This window comes from Schistocerca serialis, chromosome 7 (genome assembly GCF_023864345.2).
Source record: "Schistocerca serialis cubense isolate TAMUIC-IGC-003099 chromosome 7, iqSchSeri2.2, whole genome shotgun sequence".
NCBI classification, from domain to species: domain Eukaryota; kingdom Metazoa; phylum Arthropoda; class Insecta; order Orthoptera; family Acrididae; genus Schistocerca; species Schistocerca serialis.
In genome coordinates, this window is record NC_064644.1 from 176,994,878 (window position 1) to 177,018,882 (window position 24,005).

Consider the following 24,005-nt stretch of genomic DNA (forward strand, 5'->3'; position numbering starts at 1 on the left):
TTAAATACCTGGCAGACAATTTTTCTTACAAGTTTGTAATGAAACATACTCTGTTCCCTTGTTTGTAGTCCTCAACTTGTAGCATCTGATGTACACAATACATTAGATGTTCCAGTAGCAACGTTGTGTCTCCTACAAGGTCCAAATGACAAAATGTTTCAGTGCCAATTTATCACCACTGAAACATCCAATTATGACAGAAAGTGACTTTTAGGTGAACTTTTCATGACTGTTAGTGTATATTGTGCCTATATTGCTCTGTGCAAACTTATCAGATAGAACAAAATACAATCACTTGCTAAAACATTCATTTTGCCTTGCTTGTAATGTGGGTATTTTACCATGCAGGACACAAAAATTATAGTGTATCATTTTTGCACATTTTTATTTGATTGTTCATTTACTCTGCTTTGTACAAGTACTTTAAATGTCATCTTCAGTAATGTTCATCCCATAATGCAAAATTTGATTATGCATGTATTCGGCAAAAAACTTCAGAGAAATAAAGAAAGAATTAAATGAATACTTACCAACACAAAATTAAGCAAAATCACAGCCTTACATAAAATGATAAAGAAATTTGTCTTTCTGAAACACCGTCCATGGGGCTCACAAATCTTTTGTGGCCACCCACAGAGTGTGTATGGTGCCCCTAATCATTACAGCTTTTCTTCCCTCTTTTTATCTTTTTTTCTCTCTGAAATGTGGTTTACTAGTGGCTCTTGTCAACATTTACCTGGATTTTCTCTTAGACTGTGATTTTCATTATCCATCTCCAATTTTTTTTACCTGTTTTGCACTCCATTCTGTTACAGCTTATGCCGCAGGCAGAGAAAATCATCTAACTTGGTTTATGTCCCAATAGTTGGACTATTCCACCTTAAATATCTTTTGGGAATGGCACGTCTGATGTACCCAAACCCATTGTGGCCATCAGCCTGTCGTTGGGCGAGGAGGGATGAGGGGCGGGGTGCGGGGAGGGGGGCAATCAGATATCCACATGGTAGCGGCTTCCTGACTAAGCAAGGATTGTGCTATTGGTACAAAATCTGCAAATTTCCATGAATTTCTAAGAGTGTGAGTTCATTGTATCATGGGGCAAGTGTATTCTGGGCAACAGTTTCAATGCCAGGCAGCTATTGCTGTTGTGATATGGTGCCCATGTGGCAGCACATAGTTGATGTGAGTGGCAAAATGGTGGACAAAGCACAATGAAAAGTATTAAACTATCTCATACTGGTGGTTGCACAATTCCAGCACTCTCATCTGATACTCACCACAGTTTCTGGTCAGTGCCAGGACAGATCACAGATCTTTATATCTTTATTGGCTACAGAACCATTATTTCATATGGAATATATTGAAGACAAGTCGGGGTCAGTTGCCTTAGCAGATAAAATCTGAAGGGGCTGTCTATAATGATCAAAACAGTGTCCCCTGGTCAATAGCAGGGACTACTCTCCTGCAAAAAATTTGCCAATGTTCCTATTATAAGAGCCTTAAAATGATCCAAAGAATAATTTCTTAGTGTGGCCTCATATTTCAGAAGATGAAGAATTACACACAAACGTAGAAAGATAGGGAGTAAACTTAGTTCATCATACCCAACAGTGACCAAAATAAAACAGGCCAGGGACTAGTGGATTCATTGTGGCTTTAGAGGGTGACACACTACAAGGAAATACAAATAATATTATAATGACATGGAATACAGCCTTTTGCTATATTCCCCATGAGGTGTTTCAAGTGCATGTGTTCTGGTCATGTTGTCATGGCGCATAAATGTTCCACTGTAGGTGGCTGGAATATGATAATACTGCTTTCAACTTGGCACCACCTTTTCCTCTTTCATTGACTTGCCAAGTGCTAAGAAAGAATGCAAAATCCAAGAATATAAAACCCTTCATCTTCTAACATACCAGGAAACTAAAAAGAAGTATGACTCTCTCTGTTCTATTGTGAAGACAGTAAATTTTACGCAAACAATAAGAAAGTAAAAAGAATGCTCCATCTTTACCCTCAATGGTAACGTCTGTCGGCCATCCAAATCTGCTTTTTCACATTGGAGAAGAGTCTCTCTCTATGCCCCCCCCCCCCCCCCACCTCCACACACACACCACACACATGTATACCGCTGCATGGACTTCGACTCCTCACTCCATCTCCCAAAGAAGAAAGAATTCAATTTCACCAATATCTCCTGAAGGATGGTAGTCTTCTCCTCCTTTAACCCCCAAAACCCTAGTAGCCCCATGCCCTGATGACGGGTTGTGGAACAGCAGCTTAATAATAATAATAATAATAGTAACAGAAGAAGAAGTGAAAAACATCATTCAGTCCATGAAGAATAACAATGCACCGGGAGAAGATGCTATAGTTGCAGAGCTTTGGAAGCAGGCTGGAGACAAAGCTCAGCAAATTGACTGAGATCCTACGGAACATTTGGGATACTGAGAATTTACCAGATGACTGGACATCTGCTCTGATCCACCCCTTACACAAGAAGTGTGATTTGACTGACATCAACAATTATAGAGGGATCTCATTGTTACCAGTCACCTATAAGATATTATCTAAGGCATTATTGAACAGAGCTGAACCTCAATTGGACCCAAAACTTGGAGATTATCCAGGCAGTTTTAGAAAAGGATGTTCTTGTGTTGAATAGATCCTTAACTTGAAGTCAGTATTAAATCAAATTAAACTAGCAAATAAACAGTACATAGTTACTTTTGTTGACTTCAAGAAAGCATATGATTCAATCAACAGACATACTCTTATGAGAATTTTGTAGGAAATGGGCCTGGACCAGAAAACCCACAGCCTTATCCAAAAGACCCTGTGTAACACTAGATCACGGGTAAAGTTCAGGGGAACACTTTTAGAAGCTTTGAGATAAAGACAGGAGTTAGACAGGGAGATGGAATTTCACCTCTTCTCTTCAACTGCACTGGAAAAGGAGATCATAGAGTGGCGAAAAGAAATAGAAGTACAAAACATACTGAGTCGTATTTACCTGGTACACAAAAGGAAGGAACTTGTAGTAGACTGTTTAGCATTCGCAGATAATCTGGCACTTGTAGCAAACTCAGTGAAAGTTGCAGTAAAGCAGCTCAGGATACTAAAAGAAAAAAGGTTTCAGGGCAGATCACCCCATAAAAAGACCGGCACCCTTTGGACAAAGGAGAGAAAGGAAAAACTTAGCCAGAGAATGCGTGATTATTGAGCAGACATCAAGCCCCTCTCCAGGCTGAAAAGTTGACTATTGTTGTCCTTAACTGGCCCATTCAAAAGAAGAAGAAGAAGAAGAAGAAGAAGAAGAAGAAGTCATAAGTAGTAGGAAATTGGAAATACTGTTCGCCGTCTTTTACGAGAGCCTGGAAACTATTTCTGTGGTCAGCCAGAAAGCAATACAAAAAGTACTGACCATAGTTTCCAGTCTACAAGTCCATATTCTTGTCCAGCCTACCGAAAGAAATATTTCTATTCTCTTTTTACTCAGAGGACTCTAGGAACCATGATTATAAATGAAGATTTTGAACTCTGATTGATAGATATATTTGATAACTTTCACATGCACAACATAGTAATATCCCGGATGATAAGACTAATAATAAATGTCTCTATCCTAAACAGCATTATGAGCAGTTCAGAGGCGACCTCTGCAGTAAGTTCCCATTAAATAGTCTTTCGCCCTGACTTCTGAAAATCAAAATAATTGCTCACCACAGAATGGGAAAATAAGTATCACCACTTGACACACGGATTTGTTAACAATGTAGGTAGCACACTGACAGTCACTTCCGAGAAATCTAAGTGATACAGGATAGTGTACAGTCCTCAAGAGTTCACTTTCTATTATTAATGAAAATACGCATTTATTAACAACCTGTCTGTGATGTCATCCGAGGCAGTGCATACTCTGGCGTTTGACGGACGTGGATCATACAGTAGCAGGGTGTGAAGTGAAGTCTTTTCACAAATCTAAACAATCCAGGTCAGTGTACAGTCCTCCAAGTTCACTTTCTATTATTACTAAAAACATGTGTTTAGTAGTGGCCAAGTTGTGATGTCATCCAATGTATCACATTCTCCTGCATTTGCATTTCACTGATGTGGACTGTACGGTAGCTAGGTGCGAAGTGAAGTCAAGTGTTGCCTCTCAAGCTGTATTTATATATGGGTGCAGCAGATGACCAAGGGAACACCTGCTGTCATTGGCTCTATGCCCCCGGTAGTAGCCTCTAAACTGCCACTTTTTCAGACACACAAAAACTGTTGTGTATTAATTTTGAATTTTCGTAATTTTTGTATGAATGTAGTTAAGTTGGTTCAAATCACAGAAAAAATTTTAGCTCGCCTGCATTTAAACTTTGCAGTCTAGAATTTTTAGAATGGAACTGACAGTATTAGAACGTGACCTCTGAATTACAACTTTAAAGAGACCTTGTATTTGTTATTATTTACATCCAGGCCTTGAAACTTGTTATAGCTTTATTATTTAATAGGTTTCATCATGTGCTGTAATCAGAACTTTCTAGTACTAATATAACAGATACTTAATCTACTACAAATAAGGACGTTTTTGTTCCAAATTTAGTTTTCAGTAAATTACTCAAAAACTATTAGAGATAGCTCAATGGGGTCATGTAGTTACTATCTTTATGTTGAACTGAAGCTTCATACAAATTTTCATATTTCTAAGTCTAATATTTAGTGCCTTCAATTTTTCTTAAAAACATGGATTCTGACCAAAATATTGCTTTAATCACATTGAGACTTGTACCAGTTAATTTTGACATACATCTGCACATTATGACCAATTTTTGGGTTCCTAGCTTTATTATTTAGTGCCACTTACTTTTTCTTAAAACATTGTATTTAGGGGAAAATATTCATCTGATCAATCTGAGATTTAAATGATTAATGCAAAATCTCATATAAAGATGTGAAACAAATACTAACAAAGAGATAGAGGGGCTGGCCGGTACTTACCTCAGCTCAGTACAGCCGATAGATACACAAAAAACAGAACCGAAAATTTACGTTCCTAGCTTTCAGAACAAATGTTCCTTCATCAGGGAGGAGGAGAAAGAAAGGGAAGAAGGGAAAGTGGATTCAGTTACTCACAACCCAGGTTATGAAGCAACAGGGAAAGGAAAACAGGGAGGGTAGCAAGGGTGGAGGCATGGTTGTCAGAGGGAAGCCAAAGATATTCTACTGTAAGTACTGTGCCAGCTTCAAACCAAAGAGGATGCATACAGAAGTAAAGAGGTATATAGTATAAAGATAAACACAACTATGTAGAATGAAAAGATGCGTGAATGGCTAAAGAGGAAATGGAAAGAGGAGAAGACTGAAGAGTAAATGGGAGTGAGGTTGTTTAACGTAGGTTCAGTCCAGGGGGATGGCGGGATGAAAGGATGTGTTGGAGTGCAAGTTCCCATCTCTGCAGTTCAGAGGGACTGGTGTTGGGTGTGAGAAGCCAAATGGCACATACGGTGTAGCAGGTTCCTAGGTCCCTAGAATTATGCTGGAGGGCATGCTCCGCTACTGGGTATTGGACATCTCCTAGGCGGACAGTTCGTCTGTGTCCGTTCATGCGCTCAGCCAGTTTAGTTGTTGTCATACCGATGTAAAAGGCTGTGCAGTGCAGGCATGTCAGCTGATAAATGACATGTGTAGTTTCACACGTGGCCCTGCCTTGAATTGTGTACATTTTACCAGTAGTGGGGCTGGAGTAGGTGGTTGTGGGGGGGATGCATGGGGCAGGTTTTGCAGCGGGTTCGGTTACAGGGGTAGGAACCGCTGGGTAGAGAAGGTAGTCTGGGAATATTGTAGGGTTTGACAAGGATGTTACGGAGGTTAGGGGGGCGACGAAAGGCAACTCTGAGATTTGACAGTTTAAACATTAATATACTAAAGCACATGCTGACAAAGTTTGTAAAAGCAACTTTGACTTTTAACTTCAATCTTAATGTATGGTGCAATACTTGTGTGCTGCGCATTGATGTGTCGTGGTGATATGGCACTGCTAACTGTGAACTGGTGTAAGTCCTGGCACACTCCCTCACCTCTGCATCACTCAAATGATACAGCGCTTGTTTTTCCACAGGGAGACATGGACAATGGTCATCAAGATGCCCCACTCTTTGTTGAATAACTGTTCTCCCACTCCTGTATATTTAGTTTTCTCCCATTTACCTTCTGGAAAGTTTCTGATGACTTACCTGTTAGTGACCATTTTGTAATCGTGTTGTCCTTAGCACACCGCTACCTAAATGGATTACCTTCACATTGGTTCCTCAACAATACTGACTGGCACTTCCTTGGCACTTCTCCGTGTGGGATAATTGATATTGTCCTCCACAGCACAACTACAGTAAAATTACATACAGCAGAATCAGCAATCCCCACTCCTGTGGGATCTGCTTATCAGAAACCAGTCTCATGGTGGACGAAAGAAATCACCATGGTCATTAAACACCAAAGGTGTGCACTTCAACAACATAAGCACCATCCTTTGAAGGACACTCACTCTTCTAACCTTCTAAAGGCTCCAAGTAGTTTGTAACTACCATCAGGACACAGACCCCTTCTTCACATGGATTGATCAAAATGCATTGTATTTTTGGCCAGTTGTTGATGACAACAGGTATCTCTGGTCCCTCTCTGGACAGTGTAATCCAGTCTGACTATGCTATGGCCAGTTGTTGATGACAACAGGTATCTCTGGTCTCTCTCTGGATAGTGTAATCCAGTCTGACTATGCTAATATTGCTGAACAGCTAGTAACACATTTTGACGGAACTTCGGCACCTGACAACTACCCTCCCACCTTCTGTCTACAGAAAAGCCTCATGGAAAGTGTCAGTCTGTCCTTAGCTACACAATCACGGCATCAGACAGTGTATCTTTTGTGGTATCATATACTGATACCACCTCACAGATTTTAACGTTCACAATGGTATTACAGGTTTCCATCAGACGCTGATATGCCCTGGAAGACAATATGAATTTTCCCACATGGAGAAATGTCAGCTGTTAGAGAATGGCCAAAGATGTGCCCTCACAGACCCAATGGTGTGTGCCTGCTGAGCCATGCGTCCAGTGGCGCCATACCATATGCTCCTCAAACCACTGTAGCGGCATTCTGGCTCTGAGACACAGACAATTATATGGCTGATGATGATATTGCCATTGGGGAAAGACATCAGGCACGGAGGGATGCAGGTGGTTTGCAGCTGTCAGTGTGTCTTTGATTATCACCATAGGTCCCTTGCAAGTGCAGGAGAATGTCTCCCATAGCATAATACTGCTCCCACCAGCCTGCGTCCGTGGTGCACTGCAGGTTTTGAGCCACCGTTAACCTCAATTTGCGCAGATGACCATCGACCTATTGTGGTAACAGTGTGATTCATCTGAAGAGCTGACATTTTTCCATTGATTAACTGTTGAATCCTGATGGTCCCATGCCCACTGCAATTGCAATTGACAGTGTCGTTGGGTCAACATATGAACGCACAGGGGTGGTCTGCTGCAGGGCTCCATGTTCACCAATGTACAATGAATGGTGTGCTCCGAAACACTTGTGCATGCACCAGCGTTGTGCTCTTTCAGCAGAGATGCCACAGATCAACATCTGTTCTACTTTACAGAGCAGACAAGCTTCTGAACCCCACATTCTGCGAAGAGTCATGGATGTCCAACTATTTAGCACCTTGTACTAGTTTGTGTCCTTTTAGCTTTTTCCATAGATGCTCATGACAGTAGCATGTTAACATTCGGCCAGCTTTGCTATTTGTGAGATACTGATTCACAAGCTCTGTGAAATAATAATCTGCCTCAATTGATTTCCCCATTTGCAGCCCATATCTTTGCTGGGTTATCCCCTGTCTGTGTCTGCTCCACTTACATACTTCTATAATGGCGTCAACTGCCTGCAACACCACCAGGCGCCATCAAACGTTGTAGTGGGTAGTGATCATAATGTTTGCGCTGATCAGTGTATATGTTTCAGGATGATGAATAACTTCCATCTTTTTTACTGTAGCTGAGTCAATATCACCTTCAGAGGTGGAGGGAGACATTGTAGCAATAAACTCATCAACCAGTTGAAATGTAGGCCTACAACAAAAAACATGACATTACATTAGCAATGCCAAATTAACACACTTTCAAAACATCTAGTGTAGTTACTATATCAATAACTATTATTTATTTACCTTTGATGCAGAATATATAAAATCAGATGTCAGACAAACTCAGAACGATACTCTGATGCACTGCAGATATGAGGTTTTAAGCAACTGAACAGCAGACACGAACACCCCCAGTTAGTGTGACCATTACATTTAAGGTGGATGAACTCTAAACTGGGATAGGTTCCTTTCTTCAAACTAACAAATATTTCCATGTTCAATGAAGCTGGCACATTTGTGATTTTCATTCTCTTTTTGTAGCTTACAATCTGCATCTATATGCTAACATATGTTTGGTGTTAAAAAAAGAAGATATTTTGGCACTTGTTCATTTCTTCAAAATACTGATTCAAATATCAGCTTGAAAGAGAAATTTAAATAATAAAATTATTTGTTGTAGAGAGGTCTTTCTATTCAGACAATGAATTCATGCTAAATATAAAAACATGGAAGTAGGCATATGTTATAACAGAATTAAAATGTGTATAGGCAGAATATTGGTGGCAGAGTCAAGATGTGTACTTCTATATGGTGCAATAGAACTGAAATGTGCATAGGTAGATTGTACAATAGATCAAATGCATAATTATGAGTGATGTTTTTGTACGTAAAAGTGATACACCTATGATAAATAGCGTATGTGATTATGATGCAGATATGTACCTGGATCTGATCCTTAAATATACATCCAAAGCTGCTAAATAAAACAAATAAATAAATAAATACCAACTGCCAACAATATCTGACATCTTGCAAATATGGAATCTACTGTAGAATGATAAAAAACAATTCCAAAGTAGTATGATACTGGTAGTCCCATGGTGTATACAAACAACTAAATAATAAAGGTAACCCCTGCACTGAACTGTTGAGATGTAGTGGTAGACAGACACAAAAACAAGAGTGAAATTGTGGCTACACTTACTTACAATATAGAAGACACAAAGACTGAAAAACACACACACACACACACACACACACACACACACACACACATATGTTGTTACGGGAACGAACAGTGTGTGAGGTGTAGTAATAAAAGAAGCAGTTGAAATTAAAACCTCAGAAAACACTCTCAAACTTACAAGGGAACCTCCCCATCGCACCCCTCTCAGATTTAGTTATAAGTTGGCACAGTGGATAGGCCTTGAAAAACTGAACACAGATCAATCGAGAAAAGAGGAAGAAGGTGTTTGGAACTATGAAAAAAATAAGCAAAATATACAAACTGAGTAGTCCATGTGCTAGATAGGCAACATCAAGGATAGTGTGAGCTCAGGAGCGGCTTTGTCCCGTGGTTAGCATGAGCAGCTGCTGAACGAGAGGTCCTTGGTTCAAGTCTTCCCTCGAGTGAAAAGTTTACTTTCTTTATTTTCGCAAAGTTATGATCTGTCCATTCGTTCATTGACGTCTCTGTTCACTGTAGTAAGTTTAGTGTCTGTGTTTTGCGACCACATCGCAAAACTGTGCGATTAGTAGATGAAAGGACGTGCCTCTCCAATGGGAACCGAAAACATTTGATCGCAAGGTCATAGGTCAACCGATTCCTCCACGGGAAAACACGTCTGATATATTCTATATGACACTGGTGACGGCATGTGTGTCACATGACAGGAATATGTTGTCGACCCACCTAACTTGTACACTTGGCGAATGGGTAAAAAGATTCTTCTACCTTGCCCGATTTAGGTTTTCTTGTGGATGTGATAATCACTCCAAAAAAGTGATGAAAACATTAGAGTTTGTCACATAAACTGCAACAAATGAATGCAACAGTTTCACAGTCGCACTGTTTTCCCTGTGCTCTGTCAAAACATATGTTTTTAACATTTTCAAATTTTTCCGTGTGTAGACCGTCAAATCCTGCCTATGTCCAAGCAAATTTGAACATGTCCTGGAATTTTGGAGAATGAAATTGATTATGTGTGACTGCCTGAACTTTGATAATTGTCTGAAAATAAAAAATTAAAATTTTCACTCGAGGGAAGACTTGAACCAAGGACCTCTCGTTCCGCAGCTGCTCACGCTAACCACGGGACCACGGCGCTCTAGATCTCACACTATCCTTGATGTTGCATATCTTGCACATGGACTACTCAGTTTGTATATTTTGCTTATTTTTTTCATAGTTCCACACACCTTCTTCCTCTTTTCTCGATTGATCTGTGTTCAGTTTTTCAAGGCTTATCCACTGTGCCAACTTATAACTAAATCTGAGGGGGGTGCGATGGGGAGGTTCCCTTGTTAGTGTAGCATGGGATCTGGCCTTTACCAGTTACAAGATATAACATTGCCCTATTTGCTGATGGTTTGAGCATCAATGATGTCACAGCTGGCAGCCTGGCTGTATTAGCATGTCCATCAATGGCACTGCAGTCAGATACTACTTGACAATGGTAGAAGAGCACTTGGTTGAAACAGTGTGGGATTTTGACAGCTTGGCATGCTGACAGCCCAAGAAGGTTTTATCTTTTCATTTTTGTATGACACTGTGCATTTATGGATCAGCTCGTTCCTTATCTTCTGTAGAATGTACATGTGTACTTCATTTGTCGTCTGCCTCTTCCATCCAATGAAAGAACCTGGTTAAAAGGTTTGAAACCTCAAAACTGCACACTTGTATCTTTCTGCTACATTACCAGAAATTGAGGTTATGATAAACATAGCTATAGGACAGTTGTAAGCTTTATGATTTAAGACAGCAACTAGCCACAATTATGGTTTTAAAAAGTCCATTTAAGTCAAACCACTATTGATTTTGGATTTATTGCATATCCAGCATCAGATGGCAGTTACAGATTTTCTTCAAACAATACTTGGGTCTGGTTGCTGTTTTAAATTCTAAACTTGTAGTTGCATCTTTCTTTTGCTATTTGTCAGTACTTCCTTAGTTGTTGCTCTTTCTGTACTGGTAGTCAGGCATTCTTCTGACTGGCAGGAGTTTGATATAACTGTATAAAAATTGACCGTTTGTTCACATGTACTTACTTTTTTGTTTCTGTAGGGCTGAAAATTTAGCAGCAAGAAAACATATCAACATCAAATGAACTTGAACTGGTTTGTCTAAATCTGAATTTACACCTCTGCACACTGCGCCTACTTGCTATGCACCTGTGCTTGCCCCCAAGACGCAAGTAGAGGCACACTTTAAGGGCGCGCCCCTTTCTGGTCTTGTGTACATGATTGATTCCATTAACATCCAGAGAGAAACACGCATACTACTCCTGAGGTCAAACTACAGTTGCAGGTTAAATGTGCCTGTGTGGCTGGCCAGTGGGCAGTGGGTTTGTGTATTAAGAGCCAGCCAGAGTGTGCTAGCGATGTGCACCAGCAAGGCTGCAGCATTAATTTGCTTTTTAAGGGCAGCTTGAGGGCCATCTAACATTATTTATAAGGTTTACTGGGAGATTCTTAACATTTACAATGAACAGATCAAGAATGTAAAAGTACATGTATTTTAGTCATGTTACAAAACGTAAGAAGAGAGTGAGATTGTCAAAGCAGCATCCTTGTAAAGTCTTTCAGTGCATATTATTAATACATATTTTTCCTTCACTTGGAGGGCTCATAAACTGAGACATTAGAAAGAGTTTGAAACACCTGGACATTTTAATATTGCTCTGATGAATTCAGTTCACTGGCTAAGTCGGGTGTGTTGAGAGGTGGAATTTGTGATGCATAAAGGGAAGCAATTACTGCAGTATATGGATCTCCAACATACAAGATGTAGGGTCTCTTGTTCTGTGCACAAATAAAAAGTACTTTATAGATGTGTGTTTCTGCTAGATAGTTCAGTGTCCTTTTATTTGCTTGCATCGGTGAAAACTATCAATGAAACAAAGTGTCTCATAAAGGAACCAGGATGGCTTTGACACATCAAAGGCCCAAGAATCATTTTTCTTCTTCAAGATATATCTCTCAGAAGTACGGACAAAACCTTTCTTTTTGTTCATGTTTGTCTCTGTTCTTTTGAGGTAGTTCTTGTTTTTGAGTAACTGTAGATGTAGACAGTAATTTAGTTTCACTCTTGTACATAATCCATAAGTAACCAGACATAAAAAAAGGAAATACACAATAACACTGTTCAGAATCCATGTGTTTCTCATTTGATTGCTTGGCTAAAATCCTAGCACAAAGACAAATTGGAATGCATGCCAAAAACTGAATCTTTTAATGGTGATACACAGTAAAACAAAGCACCAAAACGGAGAGAAATACAAACAGATGCATGACTGTCAGACGTGTTTCCCTGCCTGTGATAGGGAGACCCCTGTGCTTGCACATGGTGGCTCATGTGCACAAATCAGAGGCATGCTTGAATTTGCAGTGGTACGTGCACTTTCTCTCCTCTTCATATAACAGTCTCATGCAACTAGTGCAGATGGAAAATTGAACAGGTGTAAATACACCTCAAGGGATATTTACTGTGTAAAAATTATCTGCTGTTTGTCTGACAGGTGATTTATTCATAATTCCTTCACACTCTTCCATAAATCCTTTATAGATTGCATTCATAATTGTCATTAAAGTAAATTAAATTGTTTGTGCTTATTCAAGTTAATTTTAAAATAGTAATATTATTTATTATAGTCTGTGCTTTGAACTAGATAGAGCTCTCACTTCCTGGTGTAAGCTACTTACCCTTGCCCCCCTGTTAATTATACCTTCATTTTTTAGGGAAAACAAGTCTCAAATGCTATAGAAATTTGTTTAATAAAGAGTTAATTTTTTAAAATATTTGTAAATCTCTCTTCAGCATTTTTCATCAGAGCTCTCTCAAAATATTATTTATCATTTTGTTTCTTATTTAAACCTAATTGGTCAGTATATTTTATTGCTACCATTTGACCAGTATGGGCAGTTAAACATTTACTGTGACTTTTGCTTCTAAATCACTGTGATCTATAATTCTTATTGGGAACTTTACTGCTTGTATTTTACTTAGATATATGTACATGCTGAATACTTATAAAAATCTACTAGCTTGTTTCTACTTTCATGAAGGGCAGCACATAATGAGTTGTTATAAAAAAGTAACAGATTTTTTTTTGTTTTTCTTAAAGAATATTTATTTATTCATCAACATTAACTTTGTCCCCTTCAAAGTAATCCCCCTCATATATAACACACTTATGCCAGCACTTTTTCCAGCCTTGAGAGCTTTTCTGGAACTCACTTCTTGTTATGGTGTTCAGCTTCTTCAGCGTTACTGTTTTTATCTCATCAATGGTGGCAAAACGACATCCTTTCATGGTTCTCTTCAGCCTTGGAAATAGAAAGAAGTTGCAAAGGGGCATACTCCATGAATACGGTGGCTGAGGTAGCAAAACTGTTTCGTATTTTGCCAAAAAAATCATGAACAAACATTACTGATGTTTGAGCATGAGCATTATCACGATGAAATTTCCATGAGTAGTTTTACCACAGTTATGGTCATTTTATTTGGATTTTTTTGAGCAAATGATGCATAACTTCCAGGTAATATTCCTTATTGACCATACAACTGTAAGACAGGAGCTCATGATACACTATCTCATTGTAATCTAAGAAAACAGATAGAAGAACCTTCACATGTGATCGAATGTGTCGAATTTTCTTCCATCTTAGCTCTTCACACAGTTTCCACTGGGACAATTGGGCTCGTTTTCAATGTCAGACCAATGTCTTATCATCTGTTGTAATCTTCTGTAGAAGTTCTGGATTATTGACTTCTTTCAGTAGTTCCTGAGTGATGTCTATGTGATGTCATTTTTGGTCAGAATTCAACAATTTTGGAACAAACTTTGCTGCTATATGTTTCTTTCCCAAAATATCCGAAAAAATTGCTTGGCATGAGCCAAAGGATATGCACGTATCATCAGCAACCTCTCTGATGATGATTTGACAATTTTCCAAAACCTTTTCTTTACTTCTTCCACATTGTCAACAGTAATTGATATGTTAGGGTGTCCAAGGCAATTGTCATGTTCAACATCTTCTCAACTGTCTTTGAAATGTTTATACCACTCGTAAACTCTTTTTTACTCATAGCAGATTGCCAGAAGCCACAGTCAACATTTCAAATGCAATGCTGCACTTTATTCCATTTTTCAAGAAAAAATTGATGCAAATTCTTTAATACATCTTTTCAAAAGTAAGAGTTTGCTGAGCACTCAAAAACATGTATAGCCGTTTTAACTGTCAACAATAAAGTAAATATTTGAAACAGCTGAAAATGCAATTGTACATCAGGAACCTGTATACCAACAGGTTAAAAAAAATTATAAATCAGATTATAATGCTCACAAAACTTAAAAACTTCCAATACTTTTTGATCACACCTTGTATATATGTTTGTAAATGTTAATCAGTTTCATCATCATTTGGTTTTAAAGCTGTGTTTGCAGGCTAAATTATAGCAGTTCAAGTCAGACAACCAATGTTTTTATTGTGCAAACATGTTTTGGCACATTTATGCCATTATTGGTTGGTGGATTTTATTCAGATATGTAGACGCAAAAATGCTTTGCGCAATGATTATTGGAACAATAATTTGACTTAAAAATGTGTTGTTCCTGTTGTGATTATTAACTTATTTTCTACACCATTAGGATATGCAGGACCTTCCTAACATTGCTTTACAGTGTACCATCTGCAACAAAATGTTGTTTTTTGTGAAATTGGGTAGTGAGTTAGCATATAACTATTTTTGGACGTAATTCTAATATGCAGAAATATTTTGCAAGTAAAATAGTGTGGTTTTTCTCATGGATCCTGTCTTCATCTACGAGCTCAGCTGTCGCAGAAATACTCAGAGACGTGGTACATGTTTTAAATGAACAAAATTCAAAAGTTAAAGCACTGAATTTTGCAAAACACAGTTTTTACATTCCTATTGTTAGTCTTGTCACTGTTGATATTCAGATGTTTTATGCTTGTTCTGTCACCTCATTTGAACTATCTCTCTCTCTCTCTCTCTCTCTCTCTCTCTCTCTCTCTCTCTCTCTCTCTTCTGTATTGTGTGTGAACTATTTTTTAAGTGATAGCTCACATAGCATATTTGCTCACTACTTCCAGCCCACAACCCCCACATGGCTAAAATTGACAATACAGACTAAAAATATCAAAATCTGGCTTCAGCTTATATCTAAAACTTACTGTAGAATAAAACTACCACATGCAGGAGGCGACAGCAGAAGGAGAGCAATTATAAATGACAACACTACAATATTCAATGACATACTGCTTGGCACAGTAGTGGAATTATACTAATAGGACAACAAAAACAGATAAAATAGGTGCACACTCACAGCTTTATGACATACTTTTATACAATAAAATTTCATTTAGAGTTGAATTGATTTTCTAACTCACCGATCAGCCTCATTGTGAAGACTGTCTTACAGAACCTAACTGTCTAGAAAGTAAGGTAATGATCACAATGGACACATACAATGTTTTGGGTCAGACTTTTGCTCCAGTAATTATTATGTAAAACATATTTGTTTTTTACAGCCCTGAATGAAAGTATCCATTGATAATGGCACGAAATTGTGAAAACATGTTCGACAATAAAAATATTAGTTTTATATGTAATAGGCAGACCTGAATGACCATAAGTTAAACATTTTCAACAATAAACTGAAATACCAATACCTTTTTTGATATGAGTTTATTAATGAAGTATTTAATTTTATGTTTCAGGAGGTACTGCAGTGTGGAAACATCACTCACATCTTGGTAATTACAAAAACTTTCATTATATGTGGTCTGTTGCATTATCAACAGTCCTGTTTAAGCATTAATACAATCATCTTCTTCTTCAGCTTGTACAGCTCCCCAACACTGCCAGGGACAGCTTGGAATATAAACCTTTCCATTTTCTCCTGTCTCCCCACCAGCTCAGTGGCACTTCTCTGGCTATATTATGTGATACTACAAAGAAGTATATTGCATTAATATGCACAGAAGTAGGAAAAAATGTTCTTAAAGAAAAACATACTTTAATATTAAAGGAGTCAATATGGCACAACATTTAAATGACAGTGGTGTTCTCTCCTGATCTTTTAATAGAAGGAAATATGGTTAATATGGAATCAAATAATTATAATTTGCATCCTTTTGAAGCACACTGTACCTATGTGAGCATTTGACCATCCTTTTATATTATACACATTCATGATGTGAGTTTCATAGTTTCCATAAAGCACTCTTAAGTTGAGGATTCATAATGAGCCTCTTAGTGCAGCATGCTACATTGTAACATGTATTCTGTCCAGTGAAAATACTGGTAAAAATATTTGAAAAAGCCATGAATTAAATTTTAGTTAAAGTTCACGTATTCTTTCCACCAAGTTTTTCTCCCCAGAGATGCAAACATGGCCGATTAGCAAGTCTTTGTGGACTTCTGAAGAAAAGGGCAAAATTAGTGGTGAGTTAAGCCATAAATAGATGTGAGTGAGGCTTGCTTGGGTAAGTCATCTGCAAGAAAACTGCATTCAGAATCAGAAATTTGACTTCAGTTCCCAATTAAGTTTTTAGTTTCAACATTACTCAGCTGTTTCTTTGCACATGTTGGCAAGTTTTAGCTACCATTTTGTGTATTGTTATCCAGTCAGGTTTTTGTACATGGATGAGATATTCTTCTTTGTATCTGATATGAGATGAGTGAATTTGGAAAAAAGAATGCTGAGTTCGACTGGAAAAACTAAATAGTAATAACTGATGCACATTACTCATTTGAGTCGCAGACAGCACAACAAATATACTGCTATACATTCAAGCTTTCAGCCAAAAGGCTTTTTCTAAACTAGAAAACACACACACATTCTCACAAGCAAAACACACACATGGAAAGGAGGGAAGTAGAGGAGGGAAAAAAGACTACGGGGTGCACTGGTGGAATAGAAGGCTGTGTAGCACTGGAGTGGGGAAGGGGATAGGTTCGTGAAGGAGAGGAACTGGTAACAGCTGACACCAGGGAGATTGCGGGAATATAGGGATCTGTTGCAGGGAGAGTTCCCATCTATGCAATTCAGAAAAGCTGGTGTTGATAGGAAGGATCCAGATGATACAAGTTGTGAAGCAGTCACTGAAGTGAATTACATTGTATTGGGCACCAAGTTCAGCAGTTGGGTGGTATAGCTATCTTTTGATCACAGTTTGTCAGTGGCCATTCATGCAGACAAACAGCCTGTTGGTTGTCTTGCTTACGTGCAAAGCAGTGCAGAGGTTGCAGCTTAGTTTGTAAATCACATGACTGCTTTCACAGGTAGCCCTGACTTTGAAGGATGTGTCATGCTTATGACCAGAATGGAGTAGATGGTGATGGGAGGATGTATGGAACAGGTCTTGCATCTAGGTCTGTTGGAGGGATATGAGCCATGAGACAAGGGGTTGGGAGCAGGCGTGGAATAGGGGTGTACAAGGATATTGCGTACTTTTGGTGGATAGTGGAATACCACCATGGGGAGGTGGGAAGGATGGTGGGTAGGATATTCCCCATTTCAGGGCACAGCATGTAGTAATAAACACCCTGACAGAGAACGTCATTCTATTGCCTCAGTCCTGGGTAGTACTGAGTCATGAGGGGATTGCCCCTTTGTGGTCGGACAGTGGGAATGTGAGAGGTGATAGGGGACTGGAGAAACAAGGGACAGAAGGTCTTTTTGTGTACAAGATTGGGAGGATAATTTCAGTCTGAGAAGGCCTCAGTGAGACCATTGGTATATTTGGAGAGAAACTACTTGCCACTACAGATTCAACAGTTGAGTGTGGCTAGGCTGTGTGAAAGGACTTCTCGGTAAGGAGTGGGTGGCTGCTGTCGAAGTGGAGGTGTTTCTGGTGGTTGGTTGGTTTGATATGGACAAGCCATCTTTGAGATGGAGTTCAACATCAGGGGAGGTGGCCTATTGGTTGAGGAGGAACTTGTGAAGTTTGTTGAGGAATATAGATAGGGTTTCCTCATCTTCATTCCAGATCACAGAGATGTCATCAGTGAATCTGAATCAGGGGAGGGGTATGAGATTCTTGGTGGTTAGAAAGGATTCCTTTAGATGGCTCATGAATAGGTTGGCATAGAATGGTGACATGTGGGTGCCAATTGCTGTACCACAGATTTGTTTGTTACCTTCAACAATGAAGTAATTATGAGTGGGGATTTAGTCAGTCACAGTGACAAAGAAGGGGGTTGTTGGCTTGTAGTCAGTGAGGCATTGGAGAAGGTAGTGCTCAATAGCAGCCAGGCCTCAGGAATTAGTGATGTTAATATAGAGTGGGACAGTAGCAATAGTGATGAGCAGGATGCTGTATGATAAAGGAACAGGAAGGCACCAGAAGACCAGAGATTATCTTAGTAGGACGTGCTGGTTGGTTGGGTGTATGGATTTTAGGAAGCATGTAAAAGGTAGGAGTGTGGGGAGTGGCAGGAGTGAGGGGAGAGGTTCTAGGATGGGCCTAAGGATTTGAGGAGGAACTGGAGATCCTGTTGGATTTTCTGGTAGAGTTTGTTGGTGCACAAATCTGACAGCTGGGAGAGTCCCTCTGCCAAGTAATCGCTGCAGCTCAAAATCACATGGTGGAACCTTTGTCGGCAGGTAGGATATAGGGTAGGGATCAATTTTTAGGTGGTGGACTGTGGTTCTTTCTGCAGATGTAAGGTTAGTTCACATGTTGAGGGATTTGGGGAATGATGGTGAGGCTAGTTTTGAGGTTAAGAAGTTCTAGAATGTTAACAGAGGGTGATTTGGAGGCAGTGGGCATGTATCATGTTTTGAAGAAGGAGGCAGCATTCAACATTGGTTTAGGGTTGAGTCTGATTGATAGGGCTGGTGGCAAAAAAATATTTCCACAGTATGGATTGGGAGAAGGAGAGGTGGTCTTTAACAAATCCAGCATGATTGAATTTTGGAGTGGGGCAAAAGATGAAGCTTTTGAAAAGAACTGATGCTTATGTGGGACTAAGGATTTTGTGTTTAGACTCTGGATTCTGTGTGGTGTTGGGAGGAGCACCCACAGTCTTTTTTTCCCCATCCTCTACTTCTCTCCTTTTCTACCCCATTGTCTAATGTCCCAACTGCATCTAACAGCCCCACCCTGTCTCGATCACATCCCTGTATGCTTCCCCAAGCAGCACTTTACAATCTCCCACCCGTACCTGCTATTCCTTCCTATCTTTGCCCCGGCCTCTTCCTATTCCTCACCACCCAAATTTCTTCTTCCATATTATGTGCAGTTGTTCACTGTCCAGCTTTGGTGTCCAAAGTCTACAACTCGTGGTCTAGTGGCTAGTGTTGTCGCCTCCAGAAATCGTCTTCCCGGGTTCAGTTCCCAGATGGGTTGGGGATTTTCTCTGCCTGGGGACTGGGTATTTGTGTTCTCATCATTTCATCATCATCATTCGTGAAAGTGGCTAGATTGGACTGTGTAAAGATTGGGACTTTGTACGGACACTGGTGACCGTGCAGTTGAGTGCCCCACCAACCAAACAACATCATCATCATCGTCATCATCATTATCAGTGGCCAAAGGCAGAGTTCGTGTGTGTGTGTGTGTGTGTGTGTGTGTGTGTGTTGCCTACTTTAAAAGAATGCTTTTGACTGAAAACTCACATGTTAAGCAATCTTTTTGTTGTGTCTGTCTGTGACCCAACTTCTCCTTTATAATGTGAATAGCAATATCTCCTTTTAATAGTATAAACATTTGCTTTGCTGCATTCTCTATATTCTTAGAACATCTTCAGGTTTCCAGTTATAGTCTTCTCTGTTGAACCGCAAGGGCTTCTTCTTTTGCCTGGCCAGGCAAACAGGAAGTAATTTTGATTATGTTGAGCACCACAGCTGACAATAATTATGAATTTTGTAGCACAATAAATGTGTAATAATACAGCTGAAACTGTTTTCATTAATCATTAAAATTAGTGTCAGCTGTGCTGCTCAGCATGATCAAGATTATGATTGGAATTTCTCTTCATTAGCTTCTCCATAATATCTTCTCTTGAGCACCATCTGCGATTTTTATTTATTTATTTATTTTTATTTCAGGTTTTAGGAATCCCATAGTTATCTTTACATCCATTCCATCTGAGATATAATAGATTAATAAGACTTGGTTTAATTTGGGAGCTGTAAAGAAAATACCATATATTCTTGTTTCTTTCTGCAGTGGCTAATCAGATTAATAGGACTTGGTTTATTTTGGGAGCTGTAAAGAAACTACCATGTATTCTTGTTTCTTTCTGCAGTGACTGATCATGTGAACCATTTGTTAAATTTCCTCTTCCTATACACTGGGCCTGCTCTTGAATTTAAAAATAAATTTACTATGTGTTATCACCACTTTCTTAGTAAAAAAAAAATTACTACACCACTACAGGCATTAGTTACCTTGCTTGCTTCATTAATGGTTCCACATTCCAGCAATTGAGGGCTATGAAGCCCTTGTTCAACTCTAATACTTCCTGAGCTATTTTACGTGGAAATTGCCTTCACTCGAATAATGTTCACTTCTCACTTAGAACTATGAACCCTGAATTCATCAATTATTAGTGGTTTGCCTACCACTGATTATCATTGCATATTTGAAAGTGACCGATACAAATCAAATCAATATGATTTTACTACAGTTACAAATTTCATTGAAACTGTACGAACATATTATGTTAACTGTTGGATTCTTATGTGTTCAGCGACTAACACAGCCTCCATTATTGTAGTGATTACTTTGTCTGAATCTACTTCAGAATGCTCTACCCAAACTCATTATATCCACCTGTGAAAAACATGCTATTTGTTGCAAATTAACAGCAATTCCATTGTTCTGTAATATTATTGTAATTTCAGCTTGAAAATCTTGATTCCTAGCAGCCAGGTTACATCTTGTTTATTCTTAGGCTGGCACCAGTTCTCTGTCGGTCCAAGCACTGTGTGTACTTTCTCCAACACCTTGCTGATCATATGCTCAACTTTATTGTGCCAATTTGCCTGCGCATTAATATATTTAAACAATAAAATGTTCAACAATTATTAAGACACAAGAAACAAAGTTATAACAGTGTCCAGTTTATCATTATGTATTCAAGACAGTGTGATTCAGAAGCTGTGAGGTCCAAAAAAAAAAAAAAAGTCTTTGGACCATCACAATACGAATTTAAAAAAAATTAAAAATGTTGTACCGCTAGCAATAAATTTTATGAAGCTTTTCACAGCAAGGAAAGAATAGATGAGTAATTAATTACAAGAGGACATGTTGGCTGACTAACTTACTTTCAGGAGGCACAGTTCCCAGTAGAAACACTTAATAAAATAGTAATTATTGTTTTCAGAACTTATACAGGATGGTCCATTGATTGTGACCAGGCCAAATATCTCGCGAAATAAGCATCAAACGAAAAAACTACAAAGCACGAAACTTGTCTAGCTTGAAGGGGGGAAACCAGATGGCGCTATGGTTGGCCCGCTAGATGGTGCTGCCATAGGTCAAACAGATATCAGCTTCGTTTTTTTAAATAGGAACCCCCATTTTTTATACATATTCGTGTAGTACGTAAAGAAATATGAATGTTTTAGTTGGACCACTTTTTTCGCTTTGTGATAGATGGCGCTGTAGTAGTCACAAACGTATGGCTCACAATTTTAGATGAACAGTTGGTAACAGGTAGGTTTTTCAAATTAAAATACAGAATGTAGGTACATTTGGGTTGTTCCAATGTGATTCATGTACCTTTGTGAACTTATCATTTCTGAGAACACATGCTGTTACAGCGTGACTACGTGTAAATACCACATAAATGCAAGAAATGCTCAAAATGATGTCCATCAACCTCAATGCATTTGGAAATACGTGTAATGACATTCTTCTCAACAGCGAGTAGTTCGCCTTCCGTAATGTTCGCACATGCATTGACAATGCACTGATGCATGTTGTCAGGCATTGTTGGTGGATCACAGTAGCAAATATCCTTCAACTTTCCCCACAGAAAGAAATCTGGGGACGTCAGATCCGGTGAATGTGCGGGCCATGGTATGGTGCTTTGACGACCAATCCACCTGTCATGAAATATGCTACTCAATACCGCTTCAACCACACGTGAGCTATGTGCCAGACATCCATCATGTTGGAAGTACATTGCCATTCTGTCATGCGGTGAAACATCTTGTAGTAACATTGGTAGAACATTGCGTAGGAAATCAGCATACATTGTACCATTTAGATTGCCGTCGATAAAATGGGTGCCAATTATTCTTCCTCCCATAATGCCACACCATACATTAACCCGCCAAGGTTGCTGTGTTCCACTTGTCGCAGCCATCATGGATTTTCCGTTGCCCAGTAGTGCATATTATGTCAGTTTACGTTACCGCTGTTGGTGAATGACACTTCGTCGGTAAATAGAATGCATGCAAACAATCTGTCATCATCCCGTAATTTCTCTTGTGCCTAGTAGCAGAGCTGTACACGATATTCAAAGTCGTCACCATGTGATTCCTGGTGCATAGAAATATGATAAGGGTGCAGTCGATGTTTATGTAACATTCTCAACACCGACGTTTTTGAGATTCCTGATTCTCGCACAATTTGTCAGCTACTGATGTGCGGATTAGCCACGACAGCAGCTAAAACACCTACTTGGGCATCATCAATTGTTGCATGTTGTGGTTGACGTTTCACATGTGGCTGAACACTTCCTGTTTGCTTGAATAATGTAACTGTTCGGCGAACGGTCCGGACACTTGGATGATGTCGTCCAGGATAACCTAGCAGCATACATAGCTCATGCCCGTTGGGTATTTTGATCGCAGTATCCATACATCAACATGATATCGAGCTTTTCTGCATTTGGTAAACAGTCCATTTTAACATGGGTAATGTATCACGAAGCAAATACCGTCCGCACTGGTGGAATGTTACGTGATACCACGTACTTATACGTATGTGACTATTACAGCGCCATCTATCACAAAGTGAAAAAAGTGGTCCAACTAAAACATTCATATTTCTTTACGTACTACATGAATATGTAATAAAAAAATGGTGGTTCCTATTTTAAAAAAAACACAGTTGATATCCGTTTGATCTATGGCAGTGCCATCTGGTTTCCACCTTCAAGCTAGACGAGTTTCGTTCTTTGTAGTTTTTTCATTTGATGCTTATTTCATGAGATATTTGGCCCGGTCACTATCAATGGGCCACCCTGTATATTCTTTCTTAAGGGAGGAAAGTAGAAAGGGGAGATGTAACTCAGACACTAGCTTTAGAGGGACACACCAGAGGATAAGGTGAGACAATATGAAGGGAATGGTATCAATGAGAGTAGGAGATAGTAGGTAGTACATTGGTAAGTACAGTGCTAGCTTCCATACACAGATGGAAATAGGGACTTATCAGGAAGTAAATACAGTTTCAAGAGGAATAGCCATTTGAACCATTTTGATGAAATCATTAAAAGTGAGTGAAATGAAAAATTTTAAAAATAAATAATGAATTTCTACCACATGGAGAAAGGGAGGTTCCCATCAGTCTCCTTGAGTTAGCCTCTGTTTGCAACTCTCCACGCTTTCTTCACAGTAGTATACTTTTACTTATTTACTCAATTGCTGCTTTATTTTATTTTTTCCCCTCTCTTGCTGTCTTCTGATGACACTTCCCCACTTTCTTTCCCCTGTTTCTTAATTGCATCATTCATTAGACCTTTTGTTTCTCCTCATCACTAATTTCCAATCAAGACTTTCACAGCCAGTATAACTTGTTGCTGCACAACAAAAAAGTAACAACAGAATGAGGAATTTTGGCTTCTCACACACAGAGACAACATTTATGTTACCAGTG

General features: G+C 39.1%; 1 protein-coding gene across 2 annotated transcripts in view; it reads left to right on the plus strand.

Annotated features, from left to right (window-relative positions):
- The window catches only part of LOC126413340 (S-phase kinase-associated protein 2-like), a 191,114-nt gene that overhangs the window by 85,771 nt on the left and 81,338 nt on the right, over positions 1-24,005 (plus strand). For both annotated transcript variants that reach the window (XM_050083251.1, XM_050083250.1), the window contains exon 5: positions 15,885-15,920. In XM_050083251.1, coding sequence (XP_049939208.1) covers positions 15,885-15,920 — 36 coding nt within the window. The remainder of the gene's footprint in view (positions 1-15,884; positions 15,921-24,005) is intronic.